At 45.2% G+C, this 21,226-nt stretch overlaps 3 protein-coding genes across 5 annotated transcripts in view; 1 reads left to right on the top strand and 2 right to left on the bottom strand.

Moving 5' to 3' along the window:
• Positions 1–2,687, bottom strand: part of TULP3 (TUB like protein 3) — a 36,218-nt gene extending 33,531 nt beyond the window's left edge. The window contains exon 1 of the mRNA XM_086759213.1: positions 2,639–2,687. Within this exon, the coding sequence (XP_086615339.1) occupies positions 2,639–2,679 (41 nt within the window). The 5' untranslated portion in view covers positions 2,680–2,687. The remainder of the gene's footprint in view (positions 1–2,638) is intronic.
• Positions 2,688–2,879: 192 nt separating this feature from the next.
• Positions 2,880–7,285, bottom strand: RHNO1 (RAD9-HUS1-RAD1 interacting nuclear orphan 1). Of its 2 annotated transcripts, none has more exons than XM_086765922.1 (3): positions 7,102–7,285; positions 6,039–6,307; positions 2,880–3,890 (listed from the first exon to the last, which is right to left on the bottom strand). In XM_086765922.1, the coding sequence occupies exons 2-3, from the start codon at positions 6,204–6,206 to the stop codon at positions 3,228–3,230; spliced, it is 831 nt and encodes a 276-aa protein (XP_086622048.1). In that variant the 5' UTR covers positions 6,207–6,307; positions 7,102–7,285; the 3' UTR covers positions 2,880–3,227. The 2 variants fall into 2 exon arrangements, with proteins under 2 accessions (XP_086622048.1, XP_010114423.1); XM_010116121.2 differs by having other exon boundaries at positions 6,039–6,258.
• A 2,260-nt stretch (positions 7,286–9,545) lies between these two features.
• FOXM1 (forkhead box M1) lies at positions 9,546–20,656 on the top strand. Of its 2 annotated transcripts, none has more exons than XM_086758958.1 (8): positions 9,546–10,020; positions 14,907–15,058; positions 15,270–15,485; positions 15,908–16,036; positions 16,624–16,668; positions 17,707–17,785; positions 18,257–18,438; positions 19,610–20,656. In XM_086758958.1, the coding sequence occupies exons 1-8, from the start codon at positions 9,546–9,548 to the stop codon at positions 20,654–20,656; spliced, it is 2,325 nt and encodes a 774-aa protein (XP_086615084.1). The 2 variants fall into 2 exon arrangements, with proteins under 2 accessions (XP_086615084.1, XP_086615077.1); XM_086758951.1 differs by having other exon boundaries at positions 9,546–10,086; positions 14,910–15,058.
• The last annotated feature ends 570 nt before the right edge of the window (positions 20,657–21,226 follow it).

The following is a 21,226-nucleotide window of genomic DNA, read 5'->3' as shown; positions in this document are numbered from 1 at the left end:
TAGACTTTATAACAATAACAAAGGTAGAGTTCTAACATCCCACAGAATGTATGTTTTTAAACAACACTAGGAGTAAGGGGAAATGTTCTTGCAGTAGTCTAAGGCAAGAGCTCTAGGCATATCAGCAAATCACTTAAAAGATAATTCATCCCATGTCTACCTGAAAGTCAAACTTTAAAATGAAGTTGAGCAATTTCAGTTGCAGCTACCTCAAACTGAAAATAGGTTAACACAATGTCATAGTTTCAAGGGACAGTCTGTTTCAGATATAGCCTAAGGCCAAGATCTCAGCTGTCTATCCATCATTAAGTATCCCACAGTACATTTACAAAACTATACACATTTATTTTTGACTTGTTCCCTTCACCTCTGCCCACCAGAAATAAAATACTTCTTATATCTTAACGTGTATTTTACATATTGCTCTGTAGTAAAGGTATTCCACCTCAGGGGGAAAAAAAAGGAAAAAAAAAAAAAAGAAAGGTGCCAACTGGTTCTCAGGTACAGCTTTAAGCTTTACAGGTAGTATCTTCATTGCTATGAACTGCCAGTTATTAAATATCACATTGCTTTTTCTACACAAACTACTGTTTGGACAACTGACAATTATTTTACCAAATGAGAGTTCGAATGATTAAATTAGTGATTTATGGATAATTTTACTATTCTCTTCTCAGAAAAAAAAGAAGATCCTACTTAAGAATACAGTCTTTTGTCTTCCTGCAGTTTATTATAGTGCTGCTGAATGTTTTAAGTTCAGAATCAGACCCCCAAAAATAATAGGCCTTAAGGATCTATTTTAAAACTACCTACTTTTATTTAGCTTCCTGTACTCTGGTTTTCTTACTTTAACCGTGGAGCCTAAGAAAGTTAAGAAAACTAGTTGTTTGTTTAATAAACCGGGGGTGGGAGGGAAGAAGCTATCACATGAACTGTCATTATTGTTAGGCTATTCCTGTGAAGCACCCATAAAAGTATGCAAAACAAGTTTCTTAACAGAAAGAAATAATACCAGTGAGAGAAGGGGTTAAAGAAACTTCAATAGATATGGCATTTATTGATTATTGCGGTGCATGCTAATACATATGATGCTTTATGCTTTACTAACTAGCTATTGTAAAAACTATCCAAGGGGGGGGGAAGTCTCGCATTCCTCACAAGGACAGTTCCTGATAAAAACTGAGGGGCCTTGCTTTGTGCTTTGAACTCTTTATCTGAAGCGAGAAGTCCTGCACCTCCTCACACGAACAGTTCCTGATAAGAACTAAGGGGCCTCCTTCAAGAATCAGCTAAAACCAACCAAATGACTCCTTGGAACTAATTTTAATAGCCAATGACTCCTTGGAACTAATTTTAATACAAAGTGGGGATAGCTCATGCATATGTATAGGCGTGGTTTTTTGAAATTTCATGTATATGTAACACTTGGTTGTATAAATTCAAAGTGAGTTGCCGCGTCAGGTGCACACAGTTTTGGCGGGACTACCCCCCGTGCTGCCTGGCGCCGAATAAACATACCTACTTTACAATCTTACAGATTGTGGAGTGTTTTCCGCACGTCACTAGTACAATTGTTATCAGAAAAGCAGTATCAATTCCTGCAGCTTCAACACTGTCAAATGTAAATGTCTAATGTCTATGCAAGGAAATTTATGGGCATCTGCTCCCCAGTTTTCAAAAAAATTGTTTCTAGAATTGGTATAGAAACATCAGCCTATAAAGTCTGCATAAAGAAGTAATCTTCTAATGTTTCACAGTATATTTGGTGTATGCAAGAGATTACAGGATCCCTTCTAACTCTCTTGCCTCTTTTCACCCTCAAATAAAATTACCAAGAGTATGTCATAAATAAATACTGTTTCTCTTCTACACCCTGTTCATTATAATTCACCTACTAGAAGCTTGGGTTTCTCTCTTTACGTGCTCTTCCTTTCCCCATCCAAACATCAGAGGCACAAAAGATTTTTTTTTCCCTGTTTTTACCATTACACTAATTCTGACAAACCCATTTTCACTGCCTGCTCGTATCCTCACATTTAATTTCAACTAATTTTGGTTTTGAGCTATTCAAGTGTCACAGGTATAACATCATTACAAAACCCCTTCTCCAAAGTTAACAGTTGATTTTCCTATTACATCAGCCAAGTTCTTTTCTCTTTCCCTTGCAACGGCATACAGAGAATGTTACCATATACCTCAAGAGCTCTATTTGCAACAGAAGAGCAGAGTAACACTGCAAAAATGTTTCACAGCAGCACCTAGAAACAAACAGGGTGGACCCAGACCCACAAAACCAGTTTAATCTACAAGTATTTAGATTATGCAGAACATATAACGCTGAAGAGTTAAGCACACACAATACACTTGGGTTTTACACAGTTGTTGCGCGCCTGCTGGAAGGGGTTGTTATCAGGGCAGCGTCTCCACCACACCCAGCCCCGTCCAGGAGCGCGACACTACCACGCAGGTACTCGCCCCACGCCCGCGTAGCCGTTAGCAGCCGCAGTAACGGCACACAGACGCCCACCACTCCGCCCGCCCAGGCCCCACTGCAGACGCTCAACCCGGCCCCGGGCGTTCCGCGGCACTCCCGCGGTCCCGCCGCCCGCCGGGCTGGGCCGCGCTGAGACCCTCTCACCTGCCGCCGGCGGGCCCACCCGGTTCCCTGGCGCTCTCCATCCCCAGCCCCGCCGTTGCTATGGGGCCCCAGCCGTCGCGCCCAGCCCCGGCCCCGTTGCTACCCGTAGCAACAGAACTCGGTACTGAAGTGCAGTGCCATTGGCCGAAGTGGCAGGACGCAGCCCGCCCATTGGCCACGGCACCACTCGCGGGGAGGGACGAGCCCCGCACATGCGCTGGACGAGGTTCGAGTGCTCTAGGCCGGAAGCGAGCACCGCCCCGTTCCCGCTCGCGCCGCTGGGCCTCCCGGGGGCGGCTGGGGCCGCGACCCGCTGCTCCCTACCCCCCGCCTCCCCCCCGCCTCCCCCGAGGAGGGAGTAACAGCCCTTGCGAGAAGCTAGACGGAGTAAAAAGCTCTTTTCAGAGCCACTCCGTTCCCCGAGGAAGCCCGGCCCAACGTACCCCCATCTCCAGGGAAACACCTCCCGCGCCTTTGCAGCGTTTCTCGGGAGTATCAGGCAGGAGTAGCACAGCTGGCTGTTCCGTGAAAGTAACATCGTTTATTTGGACGTGTCTTTGCACATCACAAAATTACTGCTCCCACCAAGTCAAACGTTGGCCTGTCTCCTCGAGGGCTCAGGGTTTGTCTTCACCAGTATGTCAGCAGCACTCAGCTGCCCTCTCTGCCGCAGGTATTTCATCAGCTGAGGCCTCTGTCTCCAAGTAACCTTTACTCCATACTCATGTTCAGGAGTATCTGTAACCAGTACTGCTGCTGACTCCCCTCTCTCACAGGGATCAATACTGAACGCCAGCTCTTTTTGTGGATGCCAGGCATGGCTACTTGTTTCTGGCAGAGAGCTACTGCAGCTCCAGTTCCTTAAGGAAAGCATCAGTGGAGTCTCTATATTTGGTGGACTAAAGATGTCTGGCTCCACAGCCTGGGGAGCAGGTAACAAAGGTTTTTCTCTACAGTTCTCCAAACTGTTCACCTGGATGTTGGCTTTTGCTGCTGTCCTTTTCTTGTGCTGGCTGCGAGAGCACTCTCTGTTCTTCCTTAAGCGATTCAGATGATCTGAGGAGTGGACTGCATATCCTTCTGGATTCTCAAAAGTTAAAGGAGGAAATTTGCAGGCGATAGCTCTTCGACAAGGTCCTCCAGCATGAAGCGAACTGTGGTTGGCATCCTGATTCTGGGATTTGTGAGGACCACAATGCTTCTGGCACAGTTTCAACACCATTGACTTAGTTCTTTCAAATTGTGGGCAAACCTGAAGGGAAAGACATAGTAATAAGAGGAAAACAGCAACTTTCTCCAGACAAAGGAATGCCAACCTGATTCTACTCCCCTCTTATCCCATCTTTTTTCAGTGTTCATTAAGTGGGTAATCTGGTCTGCAGCAAAGCAAATCAGTCACTAGCCAAGCTGCTAAGCAGGAGATATCTCTGAACTTCAACATCATGTTCTGCCGCTCTTACCTGATAAGTTACTGGGGTGAGCTATTCCCTGGCAACTTAAAAAGCTCTCAAGATTTGGGTTTTAAAGAAAAGTCTAACTGGTGTTTGGTCCTGTAACCTCTGTAAATTCAAAACAGTTCAGAGCTGGGTGTTTTTATGTGTCTTAGCATAACTCTGAATAGATTCAATGAACTACATCCTCTGTCTCCCTGAATGGGTTGAACTGAGAGCAATACAAAATTATTTAAAGGATGCCCACTTAGCTCCATCACCTTAAGTTATGTTAATATTCCCCCAAAAGATCTTGACTTCAAAACACAGTTGATTTCTGTATTCTGGAGTAACAGATCACCCAAAAGCCACTTTTAAAATCGTCTTTCTATAGAAGATAGCTCAACAATATATTTCTTCGAACGATTCTGGTCTCTTACTCAAAACCTGGAAATCCTTCTGTTACGGTATTCTTTATCTTCCTGAGTATCAACAAGAAGAGTCAGGGTCTTGCAATTTGCTTTTCCCTAGAGCACACCAAATTGTGTTCTAGCCATGGTAACTACAGATCACTTTCAGCATTCCTAACTTACTACATAGTCCCTCAAAAAACTAAGTGCAATTTAATTAAGGATAGTGATTGTCTGCTGTACAGCTGAACTGTTTGAATGCAAAGGCTGTGTACAGGAAAAGAGAGAAATGATTCCCTGATAATTGTATCCTGGCATCTACTTAAAAGAAGATAGGTGAACCACTGAGGATATGGCTTCCTGGCTTCAGAGAACATGTAGGGTAGGCTTACCAGTGCAGGAGCCTAGCAGTCAAGAGGATATGAAAAACTGAGATAACATCAAGAAGAGAGGAGCAGAAAATCAGTTGACCCTGAACAAGTTGACAGCAACTCTGCAGAGGATGCATCAAGAAGTTACAAACCTACCAGGATTTTTGAACAGAAAAATATCTAATAGTTTCAGTGCTGATAGCTTCAAACAAATTTTAGAATCATTGTAGGTTTGGAGTCAAAGAGCTAAGTAACCAACGTGGATGTTTCCACCCCTTCCAAACAAAAAGAATGCTTATTCACAGCAGTTATTTTACTTAGTGTTTCAGAAGCCATAGAGCTAATTGACTCAAGCATATGAAAAAAATTAAAGAGGAAACAAAATTGAACATGTTCTACTTCAAGGTTAAGGCATTACAAAAATAACCCCAGGTCACCAAGAACAAAGGAATGTTTCATGTAGGTTTGAAACCACACTTCATGAGCCAGCTTTGTGAAGAGCAGAGAGTCAAGCAGCAATAATGCTTAAAGAGAGCTCCCCTAGGTGATGACTGTTTTTGCATAGGAGCAGTCTGTCTTTGCAGCACCTGTTTGCTTAAGAAAAAAAAAATAAAAATCTTTAAATTACATGATATAAGGACTATCTTGGGAGACTGCAAACAGTCCTTGGAATATTTTTGCAGACCAGAAAAGGAGCCCATCAGCAGAATGATACGGAGAGAAACTATTCAAAACACACAGAATGGAGAAGAGAGCAGGTTAGAACAAATAACCCTGAAGTGAAAGCTTATGTTCTCTAAATTTAGCTGTGTCAGATTTAAACAAAACACCTAGTACTTTAACATGTAACATGTTATTTCAAGCAGGAAGTCAATGAAAAAAAAATCCCCCTAATGTTTATTATGTGCAGGGTTTTCAGTTGCTGTAGGAAACAGCATTTTCCTGATGAGAATTTGTTTTTCAGAAGACAGCCCGTACACACTGCACACAGCTTTATGCCTTCAAATAACTAAGACCTGAGTGGTTGTAGTTAGAATGTAAAGCAACTCAACAGGACTTAGCTACAATGAATTCAGGCCTGTGCCACTAATTTTCAGCATCCAGGACAGATAGCTTTCTGTTGAGACATACAGAAGAAACTTGAAAACTGCTGCTGTGAGATGCAGGGGGAAGAAGGATCTATACCAACCCAGGCAGCAGAGGTGTTCTGGTCTACAGATTTTGTAGGAATACATCTTGCATTCTCAGCTGAAGGTAGTGGAGTTTCATAGCAATGGATGGGTCCTTCTCGTGGCCTCTCAAGGAATACCAGCTCTGCCTTCCTGGTCTTGTGGATACATTTCTTCTTTGGAGGCATCAAAAGATATGGTGAAACAGCTTAGAAACCTCATGATCCTTGGTAGGAACAGCTGGAGAAAGAGAAAAGCACCCCAAGGAGATGCTAAAGTGCTCTCAAATCTGTAGGAGGCAAATAAATGGACTTGAAAACAAACTTGTTTGGAAACCTCAGATCTAGTTTTTAACAAAAGTAAAACAACTTATGCAACAACACTGCATACACATCTTTATGCAGACTTTTTTTCTACCAGTAGTTTTTGAAACTTCTGTCGAGTTTCAGGTAGATTTAGAAATGCACAGAATAGAAAAAAGCTCCAAAGCTTCATGAAAGCTAGGAGCCAAATACATTTAGGGAGACAGAGATGCAAACAGGAGCATCCCAGCTGCAAAAGGAGTTCTAGCCTTTGGGCAAGAATCAACATTACTGGAAAAATTAGTTTCTTATGAAAATACATATTTTAAATACACAAGACAGGCAAACTCACACAAGCATTTTTCTTAATAAAAATATTTTCGAAGAAATTTGAGAGACATCCATCTATGATAAGGCCTGACTAAAATACTGAAATACAGAACATACTATATTTAGAATAGGCTTGGTCACTGAAATTTTAAGGAAATTCAAACCAGTGAAAGAGAAGAAAAAAATTGGAATGGAAGTAGCTGACTTAATGAATCAGTTATGTCAAGTCAACTATCAAAAAATCAAAAAAAAAAATTCTTCACATTAGTTCAAAACCTAGTCTAGTCATAAAGAATGGTTTAGGAATTTAAAGACAGAAAAACTTCTTTACTTTTTTCAGTTTAACCCATAGAACTGGTTTGTAATGCTGAGATATATTGTAGGGCTAAGATAACAAGAATTCTTTCAATTTCTAGTTGCTAACTATACTTAACATACTTACAATACTTACCATGAACAGATTAGCACAGACGAGGAATTTTGAAGAAAACACTTTCTGAGAAATGCATTCTCTTCACCGGCTGCCTAAGGCCGCAGCAGCCCGACTGCTTACCGAAGGCACAGCCCCCTCAGGGAGCCCCGCGAGTTCCCGCAGCCCGCCGCAGCCGTAACGCCCCTTAGACGGCAACCAGCCGAGGCCAGCGAACGGCCGGTGCCCGGGCAGGGCTCCTAACTCGAGGCGGCGTAGCTGGGCGAAGCTCCTGGGGCTACCCCTGCCTGACGGGGACGGCTCGCCTGGGCCAATGACGCAAGCGCCCTGGGACAGAAAAGAAGACAAATCTCACCAGCGCGTAAGCAACCCCAGCCCTTCGCGGGCTATGAGGTTTAGATTGGACGCGAGCAAAAACTTTTTCTCCCGAAGAGTGGTCAGGCACTGGAACGGCCTGCCCAAGGGAGGTGGTGGAGTCGCCGTCCCTGGCAGCGTTCAAGAGGCAGCTTGATGAGAAGCTACAGGATACGGTTTAGTAGCTGTGGCGGCAATGGTAGTGGGAAGACGGTTGGACTAGATGATCTTATAGGTCCCATCCAACCATGTGATTCTGTGAGTCTATCATCACATCCGTATCCCCCGCCGCCGCAGCCGATTGGCCCCATCCGCCCCGCCTTCTGCCGCATCTCATTGGTCCGTGGCGGCACGTGATGTCAAAGAGTCGCCGGGCGCCAAATTCAAACCGGGAAACGATCTTTGCCGCGAATGGCGGCGGAGCCCGGAAGCGCTGGTGCTGCCGCCTCCTGCTGTACCCCCTGCCCAGCCGGGGAGGTGGTGAGTCGCAACTTGTGCCCGGCACCCTCCTCCTCCTCCTCCTCCCCCTCCCCCTTACCCGCAGCCTCCTGCTTCCTAGTGTCTTCTCGCGGGGGCCCGAGGCAGGGGCCCGCAGCCCTGCTAGAGCCGCGCTCAGAGCGTGAGGCTGCCGGGAGGAGGAAACGCCTAGGCCCGGGCTGGGGCGGAGAGGTCCTGAGAGAGCAGACGGACTCACCAGCAAGCGCGGTAGGGCTGAGGTTGGACTGGGTGAAGAAACAGCTTAGGGGCCCTTTAGCGCTCCCACCCTTACCACCCGCGGGGCCTGCGTATCCAGGGTTGCTCCTGAGCCTTCATTGGTGGTAGCAGCTCGAGGCCTTCTTAGGAAGCAATTCGCTCCTGTAGGGAATGCACTCTTTTGGAGGCTGGCTAAAGATTATTCTTTTGCCATTGTCTTATGGTGCTCTCTTTATGGGAGCGGAGCAGATTGCAAAGGGCCGTGTATATATGCCTGGGTGCTACAACCCCAGTTTAATGCTGAGCATTTCTGTTAGCAGCCTCCAACTCCTGGGCAGCACCTGATCACAAGGTTGTCTGCTCCATGCATCAACTCAGTTTTTCATCTGCTGGACTGCTGCTGGTTTGTGTAAATGCAAGTGATTTGTACTGAGAATTTTCTTGTTTACCAGCTGACCCAGTCAAATCTACCAGTGCAAAAGGCCTCTTTTTTGTTATTTGTTTCTATTCTGCCTGCCATCCCTAATGATAAACAATAAGTACAAATTGGATTAATATACAAGTTCTGGTATAATTTGCTGCGAGAGACAGCTTCCATCTAATTCTTGAATGGCACGATATTTTAGAACTGGTGTTCTCTGAAGGGGCACACTGTGTCTTACCCTGAAAGCAGTATCTCTGAATTTTATCTTATCTGTTTTATAATCTAAATTGTCCCATGTCCAAAAGTTTGACATATAAATTGTATGCTGCCCAATGATGAATTTGTCTGATTCTTGACAAATCTACAGAAGGAATGACTAAAGCATTGACTTTACAATTATTTTAAAACACCTAACTTCTGCTGCATTTATTGTGTGCCTTTGTAGTGTTCAGGACAATCTCTGCTTCCCAGATCTTAAACCGTCTATTAAATTCCTTTTTCTCTCAGGTCACATGCTCTGTTGGTTACAGCAATGAGCTATAAGAATCAGGACTGCTATTTCTATATTCTAGCTTCTTTCCCCTCCATCTTGCTGGCTGATGTTGGTCAAGTCCCTTTACAGCTAAGTCTTAGTCTCCCTTTCTGTAAAGCATATGTACATACTTGCCTCATTACTCTGTGGCTCCCAACTTGTGATGCAAATTGCCTACTCTGCAAGTATCTCTCTTGTCCTGCTTACACAAGGTGTGGATAAAGGGGGTACAGTACTATTTTCTAGTAGCCCAGTCAACTTTATTAAATGCTTTAATTTTTTATTTTCCTCCCTTGTTTCTGGCTTTGTAGCAATTGCTGAGAATGTGTACTCTGTGGGAGGCCTATGGTGATTTGCTGCACTTTTCCTAGCTGTTCCTGCTCACTGCACTCTTATGTTGTCTTTTGTTTTGCAGGATTTGTTCTTCTCCCTTTCAATGGAGACTGACCGTATAGACCAATAATGAGGACTAGCCCTCGCAGGCCTTTAATTCTCAAAAGACGGAAACTGACCCTCCCACAGAAGGATGCTTCAGCAAGAGATGAGAGTCGTGGTCAGGATGCAAAGAATCCTAAGCAAGAGCACAGGCAGGAGGACCAACACAACAGCCAATCCAAAGACAAAAAGGACTGTGTTCTGCAGAAATTCCCAGCAGGAATAAAGATAATTGACCATCCTACCATGCCCAACACACAAGTAGTGGCCATCCCTACAAATGCTGACATCCAGAGCATCATAGAGGCACTGACAGCAAAAGGAAAAGAATGTGGCAACAACGGGCCCAACAAGTTCATTCTCATTAGCAGCGGGGGGACGTCCCATTCAGCAGGTCCAACACCATTGCAGCATCTCCCATCAGAGAAGAAACCCAGTGCAGCAGCCAAGGCTGCACATGCTCAAGAAAGAGACAAGAATGTTACACAGATACCTGGTCTTGCTGGAGGGACAATGCCCTGGCATTCAGGAATTAATTCTATGGTTGGACAGGAACAGGAGAGCAACAGTATGTAATCTTTAACCTTTTTTCATCCTGACAGATAGACAAAGATATGTGAAGTGGGCCAATGACTGTAGTGCTTGGATCTCAGTATGCATTAATGAAAAGTATTTTATTAATTACAAAATAGCTATGGATTTGATTCTAATAACCACTACATAGTGATGTATACATAGTAAAATCTGAAGGATCTTAGTGGGTACTTTTTTGGTGGAAGAGATCGTAGAATAGCTAGATTTGGAAGAGACCTTTAAAGGTCATCTAGTCCAACCCCCCCTGCAAGAAGCAGGGACATCTTCCACTAGATCAGGTTGCTCAGAGCCTCATCCAACCTGGCCTTGAATGTTTCCAGGGATGGGGCATCTACCACCTCTCAACCTGTTCCGGTGTTCTACCACCCTGATTGTTAAAAAAATTCTTCCTAATATCTAATCTAAATCTACCTCCCTCTATTTTAAAACCATTACTCCTCGTCTTATTACAACAGGCCCTACTGAAGTGTTTTTCCGCGTCGTTCAGGTAGGCCCCCTTGAGGTACTGGAAGACCACTATAAGGTCTCCTCGGAGCCTTCTCTGCTCCAGGCTGAACAGCCCCAATGCTTTCAGCCTGCCCTCGTAGGAGAGGTGCTCCAGCCCTCTGTTCATCTTCATGGCCCTCCTCTGGACTCTCTCCAACAGGTCAACATCCTTCTTATGTTGGGGGCTCCAGAGCTGGACGCAGTACTCCACGTGTGGTCTCACGAGAGCGGAGTAGAGGGGCAGAATCCCCTCCCTCTACCTGCTGGCCACACATCTTTTGATGCAGCCCAGGATGCAGTTGGCTTTCTGGGCTGCAGGTGTGCATTGTAGGCTCATGTTAATCCACTACAACCCCAAGTCAGTGTCACTGGTGAACTTGCTGAGGGTGTACTCTATCCCACTGTCCATGTCACCCACAAAGATGTTGAACAGGGCCGGGCCCAGCACAGACCCCTGAGGGACGCCACTCGTGACCAGTCTCCACCTGGACATTGAGCTGTTGACCACGACTCTCTGAGTGTGGCCATCCAGCCAACTCCTTATCCACCGAGTGGTCCGTCCATCAAACCCATGTCTCTCCAGTTTAGAGAAAAGGATGTCGTGCAGGACAGTGTCAAATGCCTTGCAGAAGTCCAGATAGATGATGTCAGTTGCTTGTTCCTTATCCACTGATGCTGTAACCCCATCATAGAAGGCCACTAAATTAGTCAGGCACGATCTACCCTTAGTGAAGCTATGTTGGCTGTCACCAGTGCATTCCATGTGCCTTAGCATGGTTTCTAGGAGAATCTGATAAGGCTGATAGAGCTTTAGCTCCCCGGGTCTTCCTTGTTTTTCTTTTTAAAAGTGGAGGTTATGTTACCCCCTCTTCCAGTCATTGTGAACCTCGCCAGACTGCCACGACTTCTCAAATACAATGGATGGTGGCTTGGCAACTTCATCCACCAGTTCCCTCAGGATCTGCAGATACATCTCATCAGGTTCTATGGACTCGTGTTCCTTCAGGTTCTTTAGGTGGTCTTGAATGTGATCTGCTACAGCGGGCTGCTCTTCATAATCACAGTCCCTGCTTTTGCATTCTGCGACTTGGGAAATGGGGCTAGAGCCCTCGCCGGTGAAGACTGAGGCAAAAAAAGTCATTGAGTACCTCAGCCTTCTCCATGTCCCAGATAACTAGATCTCCTGTTTCCTTCCTGAGAGGACCCATATTCTCCCTGGTCTTCCTTTTATCCCTGACATGCCTATAGCTTTTCTTGTTGCCCTTGGCCAGATTTAATTCTCTCAGAACTTTAGCCTTCATAACCTGATCCCTGTGTGTTCAGATCATTTCTCTGTATTCCTCCCAGGCTACCTGTCCTTGCTTCCATCCTCTGTAGGCTTCCTTCTTGATTTTCAGTTGGCCCAGGAGCTTCTTGTTCATCCATGCATGTTGACGCGGAAGTCACGGACACTGCTGACGACCAATATGATCAAGCAAATGCCAATTTATTGTTGATACATCCCAGTTAATATAGCCCTTCTAATTCCGTATCATGCGCAGGCTCTCTACTAATTGGCTAACTATATCATGCACGCGCTCCTAGCTAAAATATGATTCGTTAAGTCTCTTTGTTCACGTGCACGGCTCTCTCCACCTGCACCCTGTATCACGTTCAGCCCCCAGTCACGTATGCCAGCTGGTTTCCTTCTTCTCAAGGTTGCTTCGTTTACTTTCTCACAGGAAACTTCATTATTTTCTCACAGGCGGCTTCAGTACTTTCTTACAGGCAGCTTCAGTACTTTCTCACAAGCGGCTTCAGTGATGTCCTTGAGGCCTGCTGCTCACAAACATAACAATTCCATTCGGTCTGGATTGTTCACTAAGTGCCCCTGGTACTCCAGGTATCCAACACATGCAGGCCTCCTGGCGTTTTTGCTGGACTCGCTCTTCACTGGGATGCATTGCTCCTGAGCTTGTACGAGGTGCTCCTTGAATATCAAACAACTTTCCTGGGTCCCTCTTGCCTCCAGGGCTGTATCCCATGGCATCTTAACTATCAGATCCCTGAAGAGGCCAAAGTCTGCCCTCCTGAAGTCCAGGGCAGAGAGCTTGCCGCGCAGCCTCCTCACTGCCCCTCCACCATTTTATGGTTACTGCAGCCAAGGCTGCCCTTGAGTTCCACGTCCCCTACCAGCCCCTCCTTGCTGGTGAGAACAAGGTCCAGCATAGCACCCCTCCTTGTTGGCCCCTCTTGCAGGAGGAAGTTATCATCTACACATTCCAGGAACCCCCTGGATTCCTTGTGCCCTGCTGCATTGTCCTTCCAACATATGTTAAGGTGGCTGAAGCCCCCCAAGAGGACCAGGGCTTGTGACAGCAAGGCATCTCCTAACTGCCTACAGAGGGCCTAGTCCACTCGGTCCTCCTGGCCAGATGGCCTGTAACAAACCCCCACTGTAATGTCCCCTGTCTGTCCCCGTCCTCTAATCTTGACCCATAAGCTCTCTGTCAGCTCCTCATCCATCCCCAGGCAGAGCTCCATGCACTCCAGCCGGCTGCTGATATAGAGGGTGACACCCCCTCCTCCTCTCCCCTGCCTGTACTTCCTACTATCCCTCCACCCCGAGGCTCCAGTCATAGGAGTCATCCCACCACATCTCCGTGATGCCAACAAGATCATAGCCCTGCAGGCATGCACACATTTCTAACTCTTCTTGTTTGTTCCCCATGCTACATGCGTTGGCATAGAGGCACTTAAGCTGGGCCCCGGTGAAGCCGACTTGCTGACTGCAGCAATAGGAATTCCTTTGGGCTGCATTTTAGGTTCTCTCGTACTTACCTGCAATCCTTCCCTGGCTTCTAGGTGCTTGTTGCTGGCACTGACGCCATACTGACAGTGGTGGGCTGGATTGAGCTCCCTCTCCCCAGGCAACGTTAGTTTAAAGCCCTCTTGACGAGCCTGGCAAGCCTTTGGCTGAAGATGCTCTTCCCCTTCTCAGTTAGGTGTACCCTATCAGCCCATAGTAAACTAGGCTTCTCAAAGCAAGTCCCATGGTCTAAGTAGCCAAAGCCCTGGCTGTGGCACCATTCCTGTAGCCATTTGTTGATTTGCCATATTCAACTGGCCCTTTCAGGCCCCTTCCCTTTGGCCGGGAGGGTTGATGAAAAGACTACTTGCACCCCAGAGTCCTTAACCATTTCTCCCAGGGCCCTGTAATCCTTCTTGATGCTCCTCAGGCTACTCCTGGCTGCGTCACTGGTGCCCATGTGAAACACTAGCAGTGGATAATAGTCCATGGGCCATACAAGGTTTGGTACTCTCTTACTAACATTCCTGATACGAGCCCCTGGCAGATAGCACACCTCTCTAGAGAGCGCATCAGGTCCGCAAATAGGTCCCTCCATACCTTTCAGAAGAGAGTCACCCGCTACTACCACCTGATGGCATGTAAAGGTGTATAGCAAAGCAAAATTTTAGTGCTGGGGAAAAAAGAAGGGCTGGCTTGAGGAAATCAAGTCTAGAAAAACAAAAGACTAAGTTTCATTTAATAAAAGGGTTATGGCTGAATTCAAGACTAGCAAAGAGTACCCTAGTAAGGGACAAAATACATGGGCCTAGAGCTTTGAAAAATACATGATTCTCATCCTTTAATAACTAAGTCTGTTTCCTTCTTGGCTGTCTCATGAAGCTGCTAAATATATGTTAGAAGTGGGATGGATTTTACTTGGAAACACTGCTTAGATCCAGTTTGTATTTGCAACTTAAAATAGCTATGTAGCTTTTAGGCTGTAGTAAATCTTATCCCACAGTGTATCACTATCTGACCGGAACCCATACACAGCTGCAACAGCTGTATTGCTGCAATCAACCTCACCAGAAATAACAAAACTGTTAGTTTTCATTGCTGCAGTTCAAAAACTGGAGACATCTGTGCTTCTGACTTGGGTCTTGTACTAGGTCTTTCAGCTGCAGTTTGTCACCACTTTCCTTGGCCTTTGCTTATTAGATTTATTCTTTATCTAAAAATACTTGAATTCTTGAAGTACTGGATCAACATTGCCCTGTTTTGGTTGAGAGCAATAGTCTGGTTTGTACGTTTGTTTTTAAAGCTGCAGCTTTTTTTTTTCAGAAATTGGGCAGATTCACATGAAATCAGGAATTCAAGGTTGAATTCCTTCCATAAGAAATGTTAGTATTGCAATACCATCTTGTCCCTATCTTGAGACTTCTTTTAGAAGTGTGACTAGTGCTTTCCTTTTGTCACTTGAGATGAAGGGGGAAGACGGTTACTTGTGAATAAGCAGAGCTATGGGGTTGCTATCTCAACAGGCAGTGGCGAGACAATGAGCTCCGTGTTGGACAATAGTCTCACTAACATCCAGTGGCTGGGGAAGATGAGATCTGGTGAGCTAAGTCCCTGTTCTGTGAAGCAAGACATGGAGAAAGAGAACCAAATTCCTTTGCAGGAAAGAATCAAGGTAAGTAGAAGACAACAGAGCATGTGCTCAAACTTTTGATAGGAAAGTAATCCATGCGGATCAGACTTGCAAGAACTAAGCATCACAATCTCTAAGTAACCTGAGTTTGGCAATTTACTGATTTGAATAGCAGAACCTGGAGGATCTAGGGATGTTCCGTGGCCCTTGTCAACTTTGTCAGCACTCATGTATCATTCCTTCTGTCTCTCAGACTGAAGAAGACTCTGTTGCTCTTGCTATTCCTGCCACTGCTGCCTCCTCCTCATGGCAGGATTCAGTATCAGAACGACCTCCTTACTCCTATATGGCCATGATCCAGTTTGCCATCAACAGCACTGAGAAGAAGCGTATGACTCTGAAGGACATCTATACCTGGATTGAGGATCACTTCCCTTATTTTAAACATGTGGCTAAGCCTGGTTGGAAGGTAACAAGCAGGCCCTCAAGTTGCTGTGGGCCACAGGGTTATATTATCATAAGTCTTCTGGATGAAAACGAAAAGTTGTTCCCCAGCCTGCAGAGCAAGATGGAAATTAATTTAAACACCCCCCCTCAAATACCCTTTCACTCCAGATGTTCCCTGTTCCACTTCTTGTATCCCTTTTCTGATTCTACTTAGGCAAGATTATGGGGTGTTTGATCACTGGAGTAAGAATAGGGATCTCAAGAGTAAGTAGAATAAGAGACTGTTGACAGGGTTGGCTGGGTATGCAGTAAATATGAAAGTCCATGTTGTCTACACTTTGGAATGTAATCCCTCTGCCAGGGCAGTCATGTCTCAGGTAGGCCCTGCTGTGCTGATAACAAAACTACTGCTTTTCAAACTCCCCCTTGCTCCTTTCTTCCTAGAACTCCATTCGGCACAATTTATCCCTTCATGATATGTTTGTCCGTGAGATGTCTGCTAATGGTAAAATCTCATTCTGGACTATTCACCCTGATGCAAACCGTTGCCTAACATTGGACCAGGTATTTAAGGTGAGTGCCTCATTAATATAAAATGGGACAGGCTATCCAGTTCCTAAATGCCACCCTAGCCAGATATACTTTATTTTAACAGGAAAGTTAAGCTGCTTTGATATTAGCCTTTTTACAGAAGCTGGATTCAATCACTTCTCTTGACAAATAGACAAGCTCTGTATTTGAAAGAAAAGGTGCTGTGGCTGTGCATACACACTGGAGCTTCTGTGGGATGCATTTATTCTTTGGGTGGTGTGCCAAATGTAATAGTGAGCTTGTTCGACCTCTTTGCATAGGCTTGATTCAAATTCCTAGTGAGAAGCTTTCCACTGAAGTTGACCAGGAGCTCCTATGCTGTTTGATTACAGTCATAGGATGGAATTGCCCTATCCTAGCTAGGTATTTTAGGAAGTACCATTTTGTGGGAGAAACAGTGCTTGGGAGTCTGGAACAGGTGCGTTTAGACTCTTCTGTGCTTTCTGCAGTGGGGCAGGCAGATTGATTCTTGTTTGCTCAGATTATACAAGATTAAAATACCCAATTTGTTCCTCTTTTGGTTGATAACTTCATCTCATTTTTCTCCTTCAATGCCTTGCTGCCACCAGCCGCTGGACTTGGGGTCACCAACATCGCCTGAGCACTCTGAATCAGTAAGAATTACCCTCTGGGTCAGGGCTTGGGCTTCTGTTCTCCTCTTGCCAGTGACTGAAGGAAAGGACAAGAGGCTTGAGTAGACAGACTAGGTCACTTCTGCACCTAGTCATATAGCTCCATGCACTCCCTTTTTTGGGAAAGGAGTAAAGCCAAAGGTTAATTGCCTTGAAATCATATGCAATCTCTACAGTTGGTAGAGATTACTCATCTGTAATTGAACCTGGCAGCTCTCCAGGTGCAAGGAGCTCACTAATTTTTTAATTGTTTTAGGGTGTGGTTGCTTTGAGCAACTGGAAGTCTACTGCTGAAGTAGGCTGCAATGAGCTCCAACAGGCTTCAGAGAACAGGCCCAGACAGATTTCTTGTAAAATCCTCATCTCCATGGCAGCAGTCCAAATCTGTTCTGGGGCTCAGATCCAGAAAGAATAGGTTCTCTCTGTGCTCCTTGTTCATTTTGGAATCCAGCTGCATCATAACTCTCAGAAAGACTAACCTGTTTGCTGTCTCTCTTGCATTCAGTGGTTTTAGCAAGGACAGATTTGCAAGTAGCCCATCAAAGAATTTTATTTTTTTTTTGTCACGGCTACAGCCCTGGCCTTCTTTCCATCTGCATAGACTTCCAATTCCTGTGTTGCATCTGCTATTCCACTTGAACATCTATCTGGTCTATACTTTGTATAGACATCCAATATACAATAAAGCTATCCTATTCAGCTTTCCTCAGGCACTGAGGACAGCAAAACCAGGTCACTTCTGCAGTAGATTCCGCAGCTGGAGCAGCTCTGTCATGCCATCTCTTTTTCTACATAGCTTTTGATTTGGCAGTTGGCTTTGAGATGGCATGGCTGCAAAGCAACAAGTGGCATAGAGATAGAGCTGGCATAAGTGCTAGGTGCTAACAGCCGCTCTCTGTGTTAGCGCAGCACAGACTTCTGGATTTGCAGTTCTGAATGAGGCAGCAGAATAAAGATGGGTTCTTCCCTTTAAATCTTTCTTTTCTTCTTCTCCTCTTTCTTATTTCACAATGACTGCAGCAGCAAAAACAACATCTTCCTGGTCCCCGGAAGAACATGGGAAGCAACAGCAGCAGCAAAACTGAACCCCAGAATGCACGTGAGTATCTATATTGGCCTAAGCCAAAGCGAATTAGTCCCATAAATCTGGGGCACTCTCCCAGATTCCCTTCGGAGTAAAAGTGGAAATTGTTATCCAGGTTTGCCAGCTTTTAGGCTTCCCACTGTCAGGTCTGGAACTTGAAACTCCAAAGGAGCTTCAAGGAACTTGAAGGCAGTATTGCTGTGTCTGAGAGAGGTTGTGATGAGGAGATGGAGGGGATTGGGTACTCAGATGGAGCGAGAGCAGAGCTTGCTTCAACCTGAGGATCCGTATGAAGGCCTGTTTTCTTGTTCATCAGGCCTTCTGGCTTGGAATGTGTATCCTCAAAATTAACAGAGGCAGGTAGGCCTATCTCTGATTGGATGTTTATTTTGGGGTATTTAGAAGGACTTCCTGTTAGATGCCTGAGTTTCAAGAGGTAGTAGAGGAAGGGCAAGAGGCTAGTGAGTCCACTCTTTTCCCTTCCAGGCCGAAAGATGAAGCCTTTACTCCCTCGCATCAACTCTTACCTCGTTCCCATCCAGTTTCCTTTGAGTCAGCCTCTTGTCTTGCAGCCTTCTATGAAGGTTCCTCTGCCCATGGCACCAGGAGCATCCCTCAACAGCTCAGAGACTTTCCAGGGCAATAAGCGTGTGCGCATTGCTCCAAAGGTTGGTTTCTTGTTTTCTGAGTTTTGGGTTTTTTTTTGTTTGTTTGGGGTTTTTTTTGTTTGGTGCTTTTGGCAGGGGGAGTTTGGGTTTTTTTTGGTTGGTTGTTTTTTTCTTTTCTGTAGCTCTTGCCTTCTATGGACCTTGTTCTTCATATGGTTCCTTTGTGCATCTTTACTAGGTGCTCTGAAGCTCTAAGCTCTTATTAAGGAACTAGCCAGTGATAATCCTTGCTGTCCTTTTCTGTCTCTAGAGTGACTATTACCTGCTAGTTGACTTGCTACAAGGATGTTACTATAATTCACTACAGAACAGGGCTCTATGGATTGGTCAAAAAATTTGTCTCTACTGCTTGAATGTGAAGAAATAAGAATGAGAGAAATACCTTTGTTCTGCCTCTAAAACATTCCGGTTTTTGATAGCTCTGAAGAGACATATAACATAGGGAACTTTTTCTGAAATGCTCTGAAAGAGCATTTATTTGCATTTAGGCCCTTCCCAGAGGTTTTCAGTGCCTGCTGTTTGCTAATGCTGTAGATTCCCAGTTATTCTGGGCTCAAGCGAAACAGCTATTAAACAGGTCTTTCTTTTGGCAAATCAGTGACTGCTCTTGGATGCTTAGATATTGTAAAGCTTTAACTTCTTCCATCCTATCTAACTCTAACCCTATTTTCCTTTGTGTGCCTGCTGCTTTATGTTCTCTCCTGCCTATGATTTGTCTTTCCCCTGTGCTCTTTTTATTTTGATAACCTCAGGTTCTTTTTCTTTCTTTTTCCTTGGTTTCTGGGAAAGCTGTCCTTATTCATTTTGTTATTTTACATTTAGATAGTGTAAAAAGGAATCAAAGGGGTTAATTACACTTTTCCAGAAACATTCAGCTCTCTTTCTGCCTGTACTCCTAGAGGTTCCTCATAGCAGAAGTGCTCTGAAGGGCATTACTTCCAGTCACTTATCTAAAATCATTTCCATGTGATCTGTAGGCTCCTTTGTATTAACTTCACAAAGAGATCAATCTCTGTCTGTTGTTACAGTTACTGCTTTCTTAAGATCCTTCTCTTACCTGTTCTGCCGTCCTTAAGTGCCAGTCTTTCTTTTCTTCCTTGTACTATAATCTGGAATTTGAGTGGGTTAGATCCTTGCTTACTGACTGCACATCACTTGTGTTTCTTTGTAGATGTCACTCTCTACAGAGGAGTCATCCTCTTTACCTGTGGCTGCTTTCAAGGAGGAGAGTCAATGTGATGAAGGTTTATTTTCCCCAACCCTAAAGAAGAGCAGCTCCCAGCCTGGTGAGGAATCAGTTGCTTTCCCTGAGAGCGTCTGTATAAAGGAGGAAGGCGGTTCTCAACTGGATGACTGGCTGTCCCCATTTGCCTCAACCCTAACGGTAAAGGAAAAGCCAGGCTTGTTCCTCCCAGTCTCATCCACAAAGGCGAAGAAACAATTCACCATACTGAAGTCACCATCTAAGGGTGTTTCTGACACGTTAGTTATAAAGAGGCGGGAAAGGCAGGAAATGGGCAGATCCAGACGGAAACAACGCCTAGCACTGCCTTGCTCAGAAGAGCCTGTACTTGTTTTGCCAGAAAGCAATAGCTTTGACCCTTTCCGGTTAGGTATAGACCCTCCCTTTCTTCAGGAAAGCCAGCCTCTTGATAATGTATCACAGCTCAGCTGCTCGCAGAGGGAAGAGGGGCCCTTTAAAACACCAGTTAAAGAGATGTTCAGCACATTGCCAGTTTCTTCCACTCCCAGCAAAGTCTCAGCAACTGCTACCCCCCCACTTGGGGGTCTTGACCCCTGGAAGTCTGCATCCTTAGCCAAGGGAAGCCACGAGCTGGACTTCAGTCCAGTGAGAACCCTTCAGCTGCCATTCACACCCCTTCAGGAGAACCAGGACTTGCTGGGTTTTAACAGCACACCCCTTAAAAATCCCCTCTTTGATTCCCCTCGGGAACTGCTTAATACAGAATCCAGTGACATGGTGCATGGCCCCTTCACAAGCTCTCCAGCTTTTATTCATGAGTCTGCTAAGCAATCATCTGTTGAACTCCCAGCCTCTGGTTTTACTGAAAACCGGTCACTCATGGAGGGCCTGATCCTGGACACCATGAATGACAGCCTGAGCAAAATCCTTCTAGACATCAGCTTTCCTGGTCTTGAGGATGAAAACTTGGGAACAGACATTAGTTGGTCTCAGCTCATACCTGAACTGAAATAAGCTGGCCTGAGGGCTGAATTTAGCTTGTTCTGATGTTACAGAAAGCACTCTTCTGAGACCTGTTCACATAGTCTAAGATGACTGTCTGCTTTTTACTAATTCCCACATCCATGGGAACAGAGGGCATTATTGACTCCTGCTAAGCTGGGAAACAGGCCCATTGGCTGCTATGAGCTCCCTTTATAAGCTGCAATAGACTATTTATGTGGAACAAGATAGAACCTCTCTAACCTTGTGCTAGAAGATGAGAGTCCCTGGGAGAGGTTATCAAGACAACATCTAGGTAGGCCCTGAATGGCATTTGCTACTTAAAGTGTCAGAGGAAATAGTTGCACTCCTCAGTTATGTATAATAGGAAAGAGCCTCGGAACCTCCTCCTAGCTCTGTCCTTCCTTGCCTTTACTTTGTTCTCCTATTAGTATCTTCTGTGTAGTTTTACTGGCTGTAAATACTGTACATTCCTTAAATTAGCCCTTAATTATAATAATAATTTTATTCTCTTAGGGCTATGAGAATATTTGGGCTGGTAAAGAGTTTGACTTAGAGTGTGTCCATATATTCCACATCTCC

The sequence above is a fragment of the Chlamydotis macqueenii genome, chromosome 1 (genome assembly GCF_036417535.1).
Source record: "Chlamydotis macqueenii isolate bChlMac1 chromosome 1, bChlMac1.mat, whole genome shotgun sequence".
Taxonomy (NCBI): domain Eukaryota; kingdom Metazoa; phylum Chordata; class Aves; order Otidiformes; family Otididae; genus Chlamydotis; species Chlamydotis macqueenii.
This window is presented reverse-complemented; position numbering and strand designations above follow the sequence as displayed.